Genomic DNA, 18,946 nt, shown 5'->3' on the forward strand with positions numbered 1-18,946 from the left:
CATTTGGGTCTATAAACTGCAAAGTCCCCAGTAATGTAGGATTTTTCCTTTGTGTATGTATGTATGTATGTATATATGTATGTAAATCTTCTGTAAACATTAGGTATTTATCAGCATTTGTCAAATTGTCATATTGCCCTTTTAGCAACTCCTTATTACTTTTATCACCAGTAACCCCATTACAAAATGTTAAAACAATTATCTGTGTGTGAATGTTTGCAGTGTTCTTGGTCCAGCTGTAACATTCCAGGTCCGCAACAATGTTCACAATATCACCACAGCTGCCATTGCCAATGTGGCTGGTAAGAGGTTAACACATGCGCACATATACACACACACACACACACACACACACACACACACACACACACACACACACACACACACACACACTTTATGCCACTCTTTAATAATGTGCATATGTCATGACTGACGCTTTTCTGTTGGTGTAATCAGTAAGTCAGAAGGCTGCCCTAGAGAAGGAGGCTGGAGTGACCATTTTGGAGGCAGGAGTTACCGATGTAAGAAACTATTTCTCACTCTGTCATGTCTAAACGAATACATCAAAAAGAATCATTTATTTGTAGATCAATTACACTATTGCTAAAAGTTTGTGTGGGTACCTGACCATTACACACATATGGGCCTTTCCCTATTTATTTCCAAAGTTGAAAGCAAGATTCTTTTTACAAAAGGGGGACACTATTTGGAATTGGAAATTCAGGAAGCACATATGGCAATGATAATCAGGTGTCCACATACTTTTGGCTACACAAGGTTTATCTGAGGCTGATTCTCATACTCAATCAGAATCAATCAATCAGAGTCTTTTTGGTTTTTTGTGTCTGTAGAAGTCCAAGTTGAGTGAAATTCCTACTAAGTACAGCCACTCTGAATCGATGAAGTTCCTCATCCTAACGGTGTTATCCATCGTGTGCATCATCGTGGTCCTGCTAATCTCTAGCGTAATCTACTGTCTGCGCCATCGGTCACATCACAAGCTCAAAGAGAAGCTTACCAACCTCAGCACAGACCCTGCTACTGAAGCCACAGCAACCTACCAGGTAGAAAATATCATGGTTGTATATGGAACTGTATACGGATTATAGAAGCTCATGCTCAAGTCCCTAATAAAAACTTTGACTTTCCATCACCCACATGAAATTATTTTCTGTTAACAAATGCTTTAAAGTGGATTTGGATCAAGCACAACAACAACAATCATAGACTTTAAATTCATGCCAAAAAAAATCTACATTTTGGACAAATTGCTTTATTATTAGCTGCTGATTTGTGTGTGTTTGGGAAACAGATGCAGACAAATTTCTTTTACAACCTCCTAAATTCTTTTACAAAATTCTAAATCTTTCATTTTACATCGTAGGACTTGTGTAGGCAACGAATGGCGGTGAAGCCCCCAGTGGAAAGGGCGGAGCTTCGACATTCCTCTCGCATTAACAGCGTGTCTTCTCAGCTGAGTGACGGACCAATTCTTAGCCCCTCTGCCCGCACTAGCACTTCCTCCTGGAGTGAAGAGCCCGCCCACACAAACATGGACATCTCCACTGGACATATGATACTGGTGACTACACAGACATACAGTTCCCTCCAAAAATATTGAAACAGCAGGGCCAATTCTTTCTTTGCTATACGCTACACTGCTATCCATTGTGTTACATAGCTGGAAAAGTGAAATGCAAAATTGGTAATGCCAGTAGGTTATTATGACTTGATGCAGTATTGCAACTAAATATTAAGTGTTATTTTCTATAGTTTGCTTGATCTTAAACCCAAATGTTTAGTGTATTGCAAAACCAAATGAGCATTAATCAAGATGGCAGGCAGCAGTGTTAGTGTGTGCATGGAACAGAGTGTGGTAATGGAGTTTCTTTTAAACGAACACGTAAACCAGTGGATATCTACAGACTTTAAACACAGTACCATTGTGAGGCGCTCAGCTGCAGTAAGACATTTAAATGGTGTAAAAGAGGGGGTCATTGAAGAGCCCACCAGTGGTGGTTTCCAGCCCACAGCAATCATTCCTCTGAACATTCAGCGATCCTGGAAAATCGACGCATAACCTGCCATAAAATTGCACAATCTTTTACAAAAAACAATACAATTAAACTATTGCCAAGTGTAGCACATACTGTAATTCTCTTTTTGTCTTTCTGTCATTTCAGTCATATATGGAGGATCACCTAAAGAATAAGAACAGGTTGGAGAAGGAGTGGGAAGCTCTGTGTGCGTATCAGGCAGAACCAAACACCTGCAGTGTTGGCCAGAGAGACTCTAATGCCAAAAAGAATCGCACTACAACTATCATACCGTGTAAGCATGCGCATGTACACAGATAACCTCTTATAGGATTACATTACATCCATTAAGTGCATCTTTACCCTGTATTCAGGGAACATTTTTGTAAAGTTTTACAGAACTATACAAAAAAAACTGTTTTCCAAAAAAAACATTTCTATCCCCACATTTCAGATGATCATTCAAGGATTTGCTTGAAACTGGAGAACAGCCAAGGCAACTCTGATTACATCAATGCCAGTCCTATCGTAAGTAAATACTACACAATTCCACTGTATTTTGTCCTGAATTTATGTTACGATAAACATTAAATGATATTGTTTAATTCTATGATGGTGTGTTTTATCTTTCAGATGGACCATGACCCCAGGAACCCAGCTTACATTGCTACTCAAGGTCCTCTGCCTTCAACTGTTTCTGACTTCTGGCAGGTAAATGAGTGTGTGTGTGTGTGTGTGTGTGTGTGTGTGTGTGTGTGTGTGTGTGTGTGTGTGTGTGTGCACGCACGTGTGTGTGTGTGTGTGTGTGTGTGTTTGTGTGTTTAACAGTGGTGGACAGTAACAAAGTAAATGTAATTCCTTACTGTACTTAAGTAGCTATTTTGCATATCTGTACTTTACTGGAGTATTTCCATTTGGGGAGACTTTTACTTTCACATTATTACATTTTAATTCTCAAATTGTACTTTTTACTTACCTACATTTCGCAATGTTTTATTCATGAGTGGATAACAAATTTACCGGTTAAGCACGCAACAATAAACCAATCAGGGTAGAGCTTCAGAAGTCTGTTTTGAACTAGTTTTGTAATTTTATGAATAATATATGATTAAAGAAACTCCTGACTCTACTTTGCCACAACACCTGTGTTCTTATTTGCATGATTTCTTTAAGTAGTTCAAAATAAGTTTTTGTTTTCAAGTAGTTAAAAAGGAGGTGTTGGGGATTTTTGGAAGGATTATAATTTTAATAGATGTCAATCAGTGTTTGACTTATTAATTTAATTCTATTAACAGATTGCTGTGCTGAGAGTAACATTAGAGTCTTTTCACATAAACTGACTTGAATAAACAAGAGTCTTGTGACAAAAATAATAATAGAAACATTATAGCCATAATAAATCAGAATACTTTGGATACATTTGAAGGCAAATACTTTTGTACATTTACTCAAGTAAAAGTTTAAAGGGAGCACTTTTATAAAAAATTATATTATATATATATATATAAAATGTGCAATACCACTTTTTTATTTATTTATTTATTTTTTTTTTATAAAAAATATGCACCTGGAAGCTTCTGTCATCAAAACAAATTCCTTGTAAGTGCAAAAAAAAAACCCATAGATCTTTTTAATTCTGATTCTGTTGTAATATTGCAACATGCATATTTGACTTTAGAATGCCAGAAAGCATCAGAAGACACATAGATATTTTAGAGCACCATTTTGTTTTTCAACATGACACATTTTGATATGCTGATTTTTTTATATTTTAAATACCGATATCCATTGCTGTTTCATTGACATTTAGCATTACATCTGTGTGAGTAATGTGTGTGTTTTGTATAGATGGTGTGGGAAAGCGGGTGTGTGGTGATCGTCATGCTGACTCCTCTGACAGAAAGTGGAGTTAAGCAGTGTTACCACTACTGGCCAGATGAGGGCTCTAATCTCTACCATATATATGAGGTAGTGAAACGTACTGTAGATGCAACAGCCTCTGACAAAAAAAAAGATATACAGTATATGGACACAGTGTTGTGAACTATTACACACACACGTGACAGAAGATATACTGGTGTGTGTGTGTGTGTTTGTGTGTGTGTCTGTAGGTTAACCTGGTGTCAGAACATGTGTGGTGTGAGGATTTCCTGGTTCGTAGTTTTTACCTGAAGAACATGCAAACCAACGAAAGTCGCACAGTCACCCAGTTCCATTACCACACCTGGCTCAACCAGTATACACCCGAGACCAGCCAGGCTCTGCTCGACTTCCGCAGGTACATCCGCACATTGTGTGTATGTGTGTGTGTTTGTGTGTGTGTGTTTTTATGTGTAGGTGTGTTTTATTTTTTGTCATTTAAAAAAAAAATTAATCTGATGAACATTTGATGAACTTTGATGAACAATCTACAACCCAAATTCCAAAAAAGTTGGGAAAAATGTAAAATGTAAATATGCTACAAAATGCAATCATTTGCAAATCTCATAAGCCAATATTGTATCCACAATAGAACACAGAAAACTAACAATAAGTAACATAAATAAAAGGCCATTTTTACATTTCGAACTCAACACGTCTCATAAAAGTTGGGACAGGAGTAACAAAAGGTTGGAAAAGTAAGTGTTACTAAAAAGCAATAGCTGGAGAAACATTTTGCAACTAATCAGGTTAATCCTCCCTATTCAGACTTGGTATACAACTTCCATGTGTCCATCTACCAGAACACTCCCAGTCACACTTTATCGTAAAGTTGCACCCTTTGCACCACCAACCAGTTATGCCTGGTTCCCTACACACAAGGGCTGAAGCTGCAAGTAGCCTCGTCACTCTATGTGGTGTCAACACACTCTTACTGCATTTTTTGATATAGTGGTGAACTTTACACTATTGATTTGTGATCATGGACACGAATTTCCCTCTTTTCACGTGTCACTCAGCACGATTGCGTCCATCTGGCTCCGTCTCCATAGCAACAGAGGCAGAGGATCATGGGTAATGCTGACAGAAATGGCAAAGGCAATCTTTTTTCCCCATTTTTATCAGAGAATAAGGCAGAAAATATAGGGTTAGGATTGGTGTTAGGGTTATACTGTAATAAATGTGTGTGTCTCTAATTAACGTGGTCTCCTTAATGAACCGGTAGAATATATTTACTGTATTTTGACTGGAAGGAACCAATGACGATGGTTTGTAATGGTGAGAAGCTTACCGACGATAACGCAATAAAAACAAGGATAAAATCTCCTGCTTAAATGTTGAGTAATGGTGCTTGAAGATTACAAACAATAACAAACGAAAAAAAAAACAATACAGCGTCTGTGGTATCCAGTGGCAGAAAGAAAACTTTGGCGGAGGCACCAAAAATACTTCCTAATGAAATACTTTACATTGAAAGTCGTCCTTAGTGACTCTAATTTCCCTCTTTTTTCGTGTCACTGAGGACGATTAAATTTTCCCTCCCTTCCCTGGCACTGGATCCCTTCTCATGCAGTGTCCTTCAGTTTTATGGTCTTTTCTGAAGTGTTTCTTTGTTGTGAGTCCCAATTCACTGATGTATGCTAGTTTTTTTTTTTTTTTGTGTGTGGTAAACTTTCTTGTATGCCTACCTGCTAGAATGTTTTTTTAGAAGTGTTGGTACCTCCAGTAATCCTGTAACAGCTTCCAGTGTGTTGACCTTTGTAATGTATAATAATGATGTGTTCAGGAAAAGCCCTTATAAATGTATTGATTTATCAATCCATCAGAATCTAACAGTTACATTTCCTTTTTTCTTTTTTTTTCCTTGTTTTATTTATACAATAACTACAGAAACGTACTTAAATATGCAACAATGAACAGGTACACCAACATTTGCTGTTTTCTTTTTCATCTCCAACCCCCACCCTCTTAAAAAAATGCAATCCTACATATAGCAAATGCAAATTTACCGTGTGTTGACTAAGCTGTAGATAAATAGTATTCAAAACTAGGCTGGAAAATGTGTGGGCTGAGGGGAGACTTAATCTCAAAGAATGGGGTCAAGCTGGAGTAATTGGAAAGAGTTTGACAAAAAATAGTGCTAATTTTCTCTTTATAAATACTACAGCATGTAACCTATAGTACAAAAATAATTAATTAAATAATGGTTAATTACGTAATTAGTATTTGGTAAGTAGTTGTCAGTCTTTGCAACACAGTCTTCACATGTCTTTACTGTGGGTTAGGATCGCTAATCAATGCCAAACCCCCCCCCCCCCCCCCCCCCCAAAATAAATAAATAAATAAATAAATAAATAAACCTACAGAAATCACTTAAACTCATGTGGACCCAGTTAGAACTTCTCAGATTTATTCTCAAAGATATGCTATACTTTAAAAAGTATGCAGATGTCTGACTATTATACCTATATGAGTTTGGTGCACACATTGTTTGAAAGCTTGGGCATGAATAAGGAGTTAGCTGTAAGAGAGTTCATGATTTTGCAAAAGGTCAACCAATTCTACTGCCTAAACAATGAATAATAAGGAGGTGTGTGTACATAATCTTTGCCATTTAATGTATGGTTGGCACAAAAACAAGAGAGGTCATCACCCAAAGTACACCAGACAGATCTATGGTGGAGCATGGTGGTGGCAGCATCATGATATGGGGCTGCTTCTATTCTGCTAGCCCTGGGGCAAGCTTGAGGGAACCATGGAGGGTTCTACATAGAAACATATTCTGTCACAATTTTAGACAGATGAAGATGAAGAAATTATAAAATTTCATGACCAAAAGTAGGCAACACAGGGATGGCTTCTGAAGAAGATAATTACTCACACAGGGCATGTGTCCAAAAGGCTCCTTCTCTCCTCTCTCTACTTTTACTTTTACTTAATTCCTTGCCATCTTTCTCTCTCTCTGTCTCATTGTTTGAACGGTTGCCAGTGTCATTTTTGTGCTAATGCAGCTTGTGCACACTGACTCCAGTTGCATAGTCACAAAAGTGATCACTGACAGCCGTTACTCCACATCCTAGTGCACCTTGGGATATCCTCTTTTCCCCTTAACCCCAATGAGCACTGTTCTGGCCTCTGCACTTGCTCTACTCTTTATCCTTTGTTTTTACCCATTGAAGTTGGGTGACTACGTTTTCTGTCTGTCTGTCAGTCACTTTTTTAATTTCTCTTTGACTTTCCTTCTTGATCACATCTCTTTTTTAGTCTTCATATCACAGCATTTTGCCTACGTGACTGAAACACAATGGCTAACTGAGTATATATATATATATATATATATATATATATATATATATATATATATATATATATATATATATATATATATATATAAAATATATATAAAAGATATTATATAAAAGATATTATAAAAATTAATTTAATTGATGCACTTCGGCAAATGATATTTTAACACATATTGACAGAACTGGTACATGTGCGTGTGCGTGTGCGTGTGTGTGTGTGGGTGTGTTTGTGTGTGTGTGTGTGTGTGTGTGTGTGTGTGTGTGTGTGTGTGTGTGTGTGTGTGTGTGGGCACTATGCCAGAAATGTGTCAAATAGTCATTCATAGCATTTTTTGACACATTGTGCTTTTTTTTACAGGAAAGTAAATAAATGCTACAGAGGAAGGTCCTGCCCAATTATAGTTCATTGCAGGCGAGTATATTACTAAACATTTTTCATGAACATAAGGGTGCTGCAATTAAATAATCAGTAGTCTCTCTCTATCCTACTCTCTCTAAATATCTCAGTGATGGAGCAGGGAGGACTGGGACATACATACTGATTGATATGGTTCTGAATAAGATGGCTAAAGGTAGGTGAATATAACCTTTCTGGCCTCCCTTTAAAATTTCTTAAACACTATTGACCTTGCTTTGACTGGCACTTCCACCTCGTCCTTCGTATCGTAGGAAAATGTAAGCCTCAACTACACAGTTTTATCAGCTGCACTCAACTTCAAGTTGAAATAAGCACCTTTCAGTTTACCTTCATAACAACTGTCTTTTCTTTTGTCAAATGCAGATTTTTATAGCAAAACATAAGATAGTGCCTAATAGTTGTTAGTTATTTTAATATTAATAATTCTAAAATATTTCTCTTCAGGTTATTGTTGGGAGGAGTGAAAGTAATATAAATATTGTGTATTGCACATTTTCTAGCATAGAATCAGTTATTTATCATTTATAATTAAAAGATACTACGGTGTGTATTTATCCCTGATGAGCAGCCTGGGGCGAATGTGGCAAGGAAAAACTCCCTTAGATGTTATGAGGAAGAAACCTTTAGAGGAACCAGACTCAAAAGGGGAACCCGTCCTCATTTGGGTGACATCAAGAGTGTGATTATAGTCTTTAAACAATACAGATCACTAAAGAGTGAGAACTAACATGAGCACTGGCGTGTAAGATTATGATTAATGTCCTTTCTACTATCTTATACAGTCATTTGAGATTATGGAACCAGGAGCTACTGAGCAACTCATATAAAAATAGCTCAACATTTTAAAAGCTTTTCCATGCCAGAACCTTTAAACACTCAACATAAGGTGGGATCCAAATGGCGTTGGTACGTCTCTAGATGGTTCAAGATGTTTGCGGCATTTACTTGAAAGGTCTACAATCTTCATGAGGTGGGACGTGACTGGAGCTAAATTGTTTTTGTTGTTTTCTATGAGTTTGCTCAGGTGTTTAGCTCTAGCAGCTTTTAGCGCCTGTCTGTAGCTGAGCATACTGTCTTTAAATGCAATTCTAAATACCTTCAATTTAGTTTTCCTCCATTTTCTCTCCAGATTACATGCTTTTCTCTTGAGAGCATGCGTATGACTATTAAACCAAGGTGCAGGTGCTTGTTCTCTAATCTTTTTTAACCGGATGGGGCAACGGCGTATAATGTGCTAGCGAGGATAGTGTCTAGGTTGTTAACCATTTCATTAAGATTGATAGCATTTATGGGTATAGTGAGAAATTGAGATAAATCAGGCAGGTTATTTGTAAATCTGTTCTTGGTAGTCGGAACAATAGTCCTACCAAGTCGATAACATGGTGAGACACGGCTAATCTATTCTAACGTTAGTGTGTTCAATATGAGGTGATGGTCTGTGATGTCATCACTCTTAGGTAAAATATCTATATCAGTGATGTCTGCTCGGTGGGATATTATTAGGTCTAGTGTGTGATTAATATGGTGAGTTGGACTGGTGATGTTTTGGTTTTGTCCCAAAAGAGTTTAATAAGTCCACAAATGATTGTCCTAGAGCATCATTTGCATCATCTACATAAATATTAAAATCTCCTACAAGCAGCCCTTTATCAGAATTGAGAAAGAGGTCTGAAAGAAAACGAGCAAACTCTTGTAGAGCCCATAGGATACCCATCAGGGCATGGAGGCTTTCCAATTGTCAGTTCTATGATGACTATTTTCTGGTTCATTAATATTGCCACAACTCTTAGAGCTGCTATTAAATGTTGAATGAAAATCAATATTTATGAATGCTATTGTTGTTCTCCAAGGTTAGAAAAAAAATAGCCATTTACTATGCTATCTAATGTTTAAAGGCAAGTATGTGTTGTAAACTTAGACAAATTTTGGGAATAAACTGTGAGTGAGAAAGTCCAACAAAAAAAGCTGCAAACCCTCTGTCTCCATCACCAACCAACCCTGAAACAAAGAACAGATTAATACCTAGATCTAATTCCATACCTAAAGAGGAAAATAGCTTCTCGAGCTCCACAGTAAAATCCTCCCTGAAAAAAACACACTGTGTCTGTTGAAGTACAAATCCTGGTTTTGTCTTATGACTCTGAAGATGCAAAGTGAATATTGGGATTCTACAGCTTCTCTTTCTAAAACATGATTTTTTTACGTAGCCTGAGATTTTAACCATTCAGGTTGTTCCCATCAATAATGGATTTCTTCCCTTATGGCAAAGGTATATTCCAGAATTCCTCATTTGGGACCTTGACCTCGTATATGATGTGCTGGAGAAGACTCTACAGAGTGGTTCTTGTCCTGAGTACAAGATCTCGGCCAAAAATAAATGGACAGAAATAAATATTATGACATCGTAAGATTGTCAAAACAGTGCCACAGTTAACTGGTACAATGAAATACTAAATTGTGCAATCTTTTTTTTTTTTTGGCCAAGCAGTGTAGATAGTGTTAGTTTATCATACCATATGGAGGCCATCTGGTACATCTCTCGATTAATGTTATTCAATCTTACACTTGCTATAACTTACACTTTGTGTTGCAATTTTTCATCAAAGTTTCATTTAAACATATATAGATATTATATCCAAACTTGTACAACAAATTTCTTTCTTAAGCATTGCTTCTCAATCTTTTTTTTAAGAAATAGGTTAAATCAATGCTCGGACGAAATATTATTCCTTTCAAGGCAGGAACAAAAACTATATAGAACCAATAAATATAAATAGCAATAGATGTACATAGAATTGATGGCATAATGTTTCGAGACATTTGTGATGTCTTGTGCATTCCTTAAATAATACCTGGCAGGATAAATGGAAGCCTCCGTCCCATGCACTGGTGTGGGAAAATGGCTGGTAATATCTTTTCTTCCAATGATGTGGAAGAAAATATCTCTGTGGCCATATCAATGCAAATACCGATCTGCCGTGATCAGATCTGTTCGCATGCATTTGATCTCTGTTTCTCTTTGTAGGTGCTAAAGAGATTGATATTGCTGCTACACTGGAACACCTGAGAGATCAGAGACCTGGAATGGTTCAAACCAAGGTACACATGCAGGCACGGGCATACATACAAAATCATACACAGTCACCTTAACCACTCTTTTCTCGTTTTCAGGAGCAGTTTGAGTTTGCTTTGACTGCAGTGGCCGAAGAGGTGAATGCGATCCTCAAATCCCTACCTTAGTGTGAAACCAAACAGCAAGAGACATCCCCTCTCCCTTCTCCTCCTTATTTTCTTCCTCATTCTTTGCCTGGATAGTGTATATAAAGTTAGAACTCATTAAAAGCTTTTTTCCCCTATTTTGACGTGTACTGGCCTTGCAGTGCAGACGTTCTTCTGTAAAAATGTTATATGTTTGGATAGATTCATCATATAGCTTTAGATTTCTACGCATATGTATATGCATTATATATGCATATATAATCAGTGTCAAATGTGATATTGTGAGAAACTCACAATAGCTTGTTTCCAATGTTGAAAAGGGCATTTAATACATCTAAAATTATGCTACAATAGAAAATAGTAACTGAAGTTGTTTGATATAATATGCAGCTATGGAAATTACTCATGAAGATAAACTTGGTTATGGCCCAAATGCTGGGAAATGTACCTCTATTTCACCCCTCCTAATCATCAGAGGCAACAGTGATGATCTGCATTCACACACCTGCGCAAGGCATTACAACAAAGTCACACAGTGTTATATAATGCAGTATTTGCAATAAACCTTGCTCTCTTCTTTATAAGTTAATTACTACAGGTATTCTCCAATGTGGTCTATTGTTGTGCTCAGTAGAAGCACTGACTTTCTCCCCATGGCGTTGGGATCTCTCTCAGTGCCATTTCCTTAATGCATTTCATATGCCTGAACTGAAATACTTGTGTGGGTGAGAGATTCTCCTTTACCATCCAGTCTGCTTTTACTCTGGGCATAACAGGTTAGCTGTACTTCAGCTCTCATGATGGCCAGAATAAATCAGGACACTGCATTGTTGTGAAAAGGGATATTGTATAAGTTATAACAAAAGCTTGTTTCCAATGCTGAAAAGGCCATTTATTTCATCTGCATCTCAAATTAATTCTACAGTAACAATAGTGACGGAAGTTGTGTATCAATAATATAATATCAAACTTTAAATAGTGTTAGAAAACAAATCTGTTCATCTGAGGGAAGAGGTTAGAATAAAGGGCATGCTTGTTTAATAAAGAAGGCAATGCACCCCTTGGTGGTGGACCACACCAACAGGGCCTGCGATTGGGCTAGTTTTCTGAAGATTAGTTAACCAACAGGGTTCCTTTATTTGGAAGCAGCTTTGCCCCAAAACAAATTTTTTATATACGTTCCAGTGCAAATCCTGCATTATATTTCACTTTATAGCTTTGCATGTACTGTGTGTATTGTATATTTGTATAAGGTATAACGGTGGCTAACACTGCTATCTTTATACCTTAAAACTTAACGGAGGGGTCAAAAAGCCACAGTTTAAATCTAACTAGTGTTCGGTTCATATACTGCCATGAAGGATTATCATATTCTCTCTCTCTCTCTCTCTCTCTCTCTCTCTCTCTCTCTCTCTCTCTCTCTCGACAGTATGGGGCTGGTACATGTGTATTAGATGAATTGGATTTTTGAAAGTATCTTTATGTCACTGTCAAATATCCAGCTAAATGCGGTTTTGTGATCTAAATCCAATCCTGAATGCAGACTAGAAGCTGATTAACATAATTAATGTATAAAGAAATTATCGAGTCTTAAACGTTTTAGAGGGACTAACAATGGTAGATGTGCAATTCACAGTAATTGTGCAGTGTTTGTGCATTTGATAGACTTGTACCAGCCCTGAACCATAAAGCCATAAACATGCCGCCACCAAGTCAATATCACTGCTGTGCTGAGAACAGTACACTGCCCAAATAATATCTGGTCGGTGGCAGTATCAGTAGAAAGGTTAAAACAAAGTATGCATTAGAAACAGATTGCCTACAGTCAGTAGACCCAATGCACATATAATATAAGCAAGTGTACATGCAAAAATGACCAAAGTGTGTGGGAGCAAACTGTAGACATTGAATCTATTTTCTTTACACTAGTTGACTTTAGGATTTGTCTGATATATTTAAAATGTATAATGTCCTGAGATGGGATATTGGTCTGACTATAGAGGTTTGGCTTGTAAAAGATGTACAACCCTGTTTCATTACAATAATCATTACACCTCTTTATTTTACTTCTGATTATTGTATATACAAGCAGAATTCTATTATAATCTATTTTGCTCTCTTAATAAATGAAATGCTGCAGTCTTGTGAATAAAGTTGAATTTTGTGTGCAATAGTAATATATTTTCCGTTGTCATTTTCAGTGCTTGGACTGTTTGCTGATTTTCTTTTAATTCTTGTTTTGTTTTGTTTTTTGTTTTTCTTTTAAATATGTAATATGACACATAAAACCTTAAATAGAATTGAAATGAATTGAAAATATTTAAAGATATAAATAAGGCTAATATCAATTAATATAAAAACATACTATTGCTGTGTAAAACTTTAGATTTGTTTTAAATAATTGTTAACATAATAATAATAATAATAATAATAATAATAATAATAATAATAATAATAATAATAATATACTGACGTTAGGTAATACTTATGTTCTTATGGTAACAATTATTTAATGATGAGCATACTCATAAACACCACACACACACACACACACACACACACACACAATGCAAATATCAACATTACAGATATCTCAGACCCAATCTACCTCAGATTACCTTTACAATGGAAACACTGAACCAACATAGACCCATGGATGATGTGTGCATGCAGATGAGATTCCCTGAGACGCTTTCTGACAGTTTGAGCAAAGATTATTTGGTTGTGCAAACCCATTGTTGCAGCAGCTGTCCGGGTGGCTGATCTTAGACAATCTCGGAGGTGAAGATGCTAGATGTGGAGGTCCTGAGCTGGTGTGGTTACACGTGGTCTGCGGTTGTGAGGCCAGTTGGATGTACTGCCAAATTCTCTGAAACGCGTTTGGAGACGGCTTATGGTAGAGAAATTGACATTCAATTCATGGGCAGAAGCTCTGGTGGACATTCCTGCAGTCAGCAGGAATCACACACGCCCTCAAAACTTCTATGACATTGTGCTGTGCGATAAAACTACATTTTAGAGTTTTTTGTGCAGTAATCATGCTGTCTAATCAGCATCTTGATATGCCACACCTGTGAGGTGGATGGATTATCTCGGCAAAAGAGAAGTCCTCACTAACACAGGTTTACACAAATTTTTAAACAATATTTGAGAGAAAAAGGCCTTTTGTGTACAAAGAAGAAAGTGTTAGATCTTTGAGTTCAGTTCATGAAAAATGGGGGCAAAAACAAAAGTGTTGCATTTATAATTTTGTTCAGTATATGACCATAAACTCTTGAATCTTGAATCTGAAGGTAGACCTCTCCTAGCTATGGTTAGATAACATCTCCTGGTCTGGTAAGCAACTTACACGTTGGTCAGGCCACGCCAACAAGCCTTCCGGTAACATCTTTTGCATTTACATAAACTGAACACCCAGTTAATTTCTTCCAAATATTAAAGCATCCTTAAATTATTTGATAAATATAAAGCAACCCAAACACTTGATGATGGATTTGGACTGTAGTTTAATATAAACAGTCTGCTACAATGGCTTAGGACTGCAGTTTGCATATACAGTTTTGTGTTTAGACACCCATTACTGACCAGCACACCTTAACAATGCTGGAACTATAATGAATGTACATTCGGTGTCACCCAGATGATGAAGGGTTTCCTTTCGCGTCTGGTTCCAGTCAAGGTTTCTTCCTGAATTCTCATGGAATTCTGTTGCCACTGTTTGTTTATTAGGGATAAACTTTTAGGCATTAACAAATAAATTCATATTTTATAACCTATTTATCTCTGCAAAGCAGCTTTGGGACAAAATCCACTGTTAAAAGAACTATACAAATAAAAAATTCCTCTTTCCAATTTTCTTCCTTCAACACATCATTTTTTTCCTCTTTTCCCCCTGCCTGGTTTCTCTATCCTCAGCAGTCCCCTAATGATATATACCCCATGTCTCTTCTCTTCACTTTGCCAAACCATCTCAATCACATCTCTTCAATTCAATTCAATTCAATAAATTTTTATTTGTATAGCGCTTTTAACAATGAACATTGTCTCAAAGCAGCTTTACACAGATAATGTGGTGATTAAACGTAAATATGTTCTTTGTAAGTAAGTTTGTCCCTGATGAGCAACTGTGGCAAGGAAAAACTCCCCGAGATGGCATAAGGAAGAAACCTTGAGAGGAACCAGACTCAAGAGGGAACCCATCCTCATCTGGGTTGCACCAAATGTCCATATGAAGCAGATATACAATGTTGCGGGGTACAGTGATGACGATCAGAAGCAAACTGCACTCCCGAGTCAGTGCAGCAGACCGCCGACACCAACTACAGTCCAATCCATCCTCAAAGCACCTGTTCTACTCCGGAATTACATGGAACCACCCAAGGTGTTGATGAGAGACCGTCCCAAGCTGCACAGAAGAGGGTGACGGGAAGAGAAGGATATGGATTATTAAGTGTCCCTATTGGTGTATGAAGGTTTATGTCACTGTGCAGTTTGGACTCCGGCAAGACTCACTATGACAGCATAACTAAAAGGGAGAACCAGAAGGTAACACAGACATGAGGGATCTCTGGGATAAGAGACGACCCACCACACCACCGTCAACAAACCCGAGTGAACGTGTGAATGTGAGGGGACGACAGCATACAAATATACCAGTTCACCAAACACTCTATATCCATGCTCCCTCCAGATCTGAGCCTTTACCTAAGAAAAATCTACTGATAAAAGGCTTGACTAAATAAATAAGTTTTCAACCTCGACTTGAACACTGAGACTGTGTCTGAGTCCCGAACACTGGTTGGAAGGCTGTTCCATAACTGTGGGGCTTTATAAGAGAAAGATCTGCCCCCTGCTGTAGTCTTCATTATTTGAGGAACCAACAGATAGCCAGCACCTTTTGATCTAAGTAGGCGTGGAGGATCATATTGGTACAGAAGTTCACTCAGATACTGCGGTGCGAGACCGTTAAGTGCTTTATACGTCAGTAGTAATATTTTATAAACAATGCGAGATTTGATTGGGAGCCAGTGTAGACTGATTAAAACAGGGGTGATGTGGTCATATTTCCTAGATCTAGTGAGGACTCTTGCTGCTGCATTCTGAACTAACTGAAGCTTATTTATGCACTTACTCGCACACCCAGACAGTAAAGCGTTACAGTAGTCTAATCTAGAAGTAACAAAAGCATGAACTAGTTTTTCTGCATCCTGTAACGACATCATATTTATAAATTTAGCAATATTTCTAAGGTGAAAGAAGGCGATCCTGGTAATATTATTCACGTGAGACTCAAAGGAAAGACTTGAGTCAATAATCACACCAAGGTCTTTGACAGCCATACACATGCTGCATGTGGTCCTAGTAAAAGTACTTCCGTCTTATCTGAGTTGAGCAGAAGAAAGTTATTAAGGATCCACTGTCTAATGTCCTTTACACACTTCTCAACATTGTTAAGCTGATCTTGCTCATCTGGCTTTGCTGAAATATACAGCTGTGTGTCATCAGCATAGCAATGGAATCCAATGTTTATGAATGAATTCACCAAGAGGCAGCATATATAAAGAGAAAAGCAGTGGGCCTAAGACAGATCCTTGAGGAACACCAAACTTTACCTCATAGAGTGTGGAGAACTCACCATTTACATCAACAAACTGATAGCGATCAGTCAAATAAGACCTGAGCCAAGAGAGAGCTGTTCCCTTTATTCCAACAACATTCTCAAGTCTAGCAAGCAGTATAGTGTGATCAATGGTGTCAAAAGCTGCACTAAGGTCGAGCAAAACAAGTAAGGAGACAAAACCCTGATCAGAGGCCAATAACAGGTCATTTACCACCTTAACTAGCGCCATCTCTGTGCTATGATGAGGCCGAAATCCTGACTGATACATTTCAAAAATGTTATTCATAAGTAGGTGTGAGCAGAGCTGCTGTGCTACAACCTTTTCCAAAATTTTGGATATAAAGGGGAGATTTGATATTGGTCTGTAGTTGGACAACTGACATGGGTCAAGGTCAGGTTTCTTAATAAGGGGGTGGATAACTGCCAGTTTGAAGGATTTTGGTACATAACCAGTGCTAATGGAAGAGTTAATTATTTTTAAAACAGGTTCAATTACCTCTGGAGTTATCTGTTTAAAGAAACTTGTAGGCAAGAGATCGAGAATGCAGGTTGATGATTTTGATGAGGAGATTAATGAAATTAAGTCATTCTCATGAATAGGAGTGAAGCTTTGTAGTTGATTGTCTGCTATAATTACACTGCTGTCTACAGGGTTACTTGTAAAATAATTTGGATTTATATTAACCGTCTGGATTTCTTGCCTGATGTTTTCATATTTTATTATTAAAAAAGTTCATGAAATCTTTACTACCTAATGATGGTGTGCATGTTAGTGCAGTGCTTTTATTTCCTGTTAATTTTGCTACTGTGCTGAATTAAAATCTAGGATTATGCTTGTTATTTTCTATGAGGGTGGAGAAATATGCTGATCTAGCAGCACTAAGAGATTTTCTATAATTTAAAAGGCTCTCCTTCCATGCTATTTGAAATACTGTAAATTTAGTTTGACGCCATTTACGTTCTAATTTTCGAGTGGTCTGTTTTAAGGTGCGTGTATGATCATTATACCACTGTGCTAATTTTCTCTCCCTGATCATTTTGGTCTTAAGGGGAGCTACATCATCTAGAGTGTAACGTAACGTTGTTTCTAGATGTTCAGTGGCCCAGTCGAGCTCTGCGGGGTCTGACGGAGATCTATCTAATATCGTAATTTCGGGAAGATTATTAATAAAACGTGCTGCTGTAGCTGACGTGAAAGTACGCTTAACACGGTAACGTGGTGAGGTAGAAATGCAATGACTGAGGCAAATTTTAAACGAGATTAGATAATGGTCTGAAATAGCTTCAGACTGTGGAATTATGACTAAGTTTTTTATTTTTAATCCAAATGTTAACAACAAATCGAGAGTGTGTCCACCACTATGAGTGGGTCCTATAACATTCCGATTAATTCCAACTGACTCTAGAATGGACACAACTGCTGCTCTTAAGGAGTCTTCCTGATTATCAAAATGAAAAAGTCACCAACAATCAATACTTTGTCTAAAGAAGTAGCTTAATTTGTAATGAAATCTGCAAATTCTATCAGAAAATCAGAGTAGGGCCCTGGGGATCTATAAATAATAATTAGTGGAATTAACTGGCTTGACCTGCTTTCGGACACTGAATATTTTATGTTGGTGTAAAGAACTTCAAATGTTTTACATTTTTGTTTAGTCTTTTGTGTGACGTTTAGATTATTATTATAAATAGATGCTACTCCACCTCCTCTGCCATTTAGACGGGGTTGGTGTATGTAGATTTAATGCTACATATTAATTCGATTTAATCCATGTTTCTGTCAAACACATTATATTAAACTCCTGGTCGGTAATAATTTCGTTTATAGTCAGCGCTTTTGGCGTGAGAGATCTGATATTCAACAATCCAATTTTTAGATCAGAGGTGCTGGCTGTGCGTTCAGTCCTATTTAATTTAATGTTAATCAAGTTACTTAAACAGACTTTCTGATAATTCCTATATCTTGGTTTTGCTCAGGGGACAGAAACTGTCTAAATATGTTGGATCCTGAGTGACGACTCTGTGCAGCCAGCAGACGGTCGGTTTAGCCTGTCTGTCTGCTCTCTGGCCTTGGCTCTAGACAGTCACTTGTTAACTAGTGCTGTTCTGAGACTATTACCTATACTACAAAAAAATTAGAGCAACACCTTCCGGGGTGGGATATACTACAATAAATGAGAGCAGCACCTTCCCGGGTGGGATGGATACCGTCCCGCCCTAACAGGCCAGCCTTGCCCTCAAAAATGCTCCAATTATTAATGAAGCCCACATTATTTTTGGAGCACCACTCGGACATCCAGCAGTTCAGCGACCATAACCTGCTGTAGGCTACATCGCCACGTCGCATTGGGATAGGGCCAGAGCATATTACAGCATCGGACATTGTTTTCGCTAATTTACACACCTCTATAATATTACTCTTAGTAAC

General features: G+C 37.5%; 1 protein-coding gene across 2 annotated transcripts in view; it reads left to right on the top strand.

Annotated features, from left to right (window-relative positions):
- The window catches only part of slco5a1b (solute carrier organic anion transporter family member 5A1b), a 30,572-nt gene extending 17,497 nt beyond the window's left edge, over window positions 1-13,075 (top strand). The window contains exons 11-24 of one of the 2 annotated variants that reach the window (XR_014530852.1): window positions 223-302; window positions 457-521; window positions 852-1,064; window positions 1,385-1,582; window positions 2,184-2,331; window positions 2,491-2,564; window positions 2,670-2,747; window positions 3,885-4,004; window positions 4,148-4,314; window positions 7,620-7,673; window positions 7,769-7,833; window positions 10,705-10,778; window positions 10,851-11,599; window positions 11,945-13,075. Coding sequence is in view for 1 of the 2 variants with exons in the window: in XM_083525617.1 (XP_083381743.1) it covers window positions 223-302; window positions 457-521; window positions 852-1,064; window positions 1,385-1,582; window positions 2,184-2,331; window positions 2,491-2,564; window positions 2,670-2,747; window positions 3,885-4,004; window positions 4,148-4,314; window positions 7,620-7,673; window positions 7,769-7,833; window positions 10,705-10,778; window positions 10,851-10,919 (1,405 nt within the window). In the remaining variant the exon portion in view is untranslated. Of the gene's footprint in view, window positions 1-222; window positions 303-456; window positions 522-851; window positions 1,065-1,384; window positions 1,583-2,183; window positions 2,332-2,490; window positions 2,565-2,669; window positions 2,748-3,884; window positions 4,005-4,147; window positions 4,315-7,619; window positions 7,674-7,768; window positions 7,834-10,704; window positions 10,779-10,850 lie in introns of both variants that reach the window. The other variant, XM_083525617.1, reaches the window with a different exon arrangement.
- Window positions 13,076-18,946: the final 5,871 nt, after the last annotated feature.

The sequence above is a fragment of the Silurus aristotelis genome (assembly GCF_946808225.1).
Source record: "Silurus aristotelis genome assembly, chromosome: 22".
Classification (NCBI taxonomy): domain Eukaryota; kingdom Metazoa; phylum Chordata; class Actinopteri; order Siluriformes; family Siluridae; genus Silurus; species Silurus aristotelis.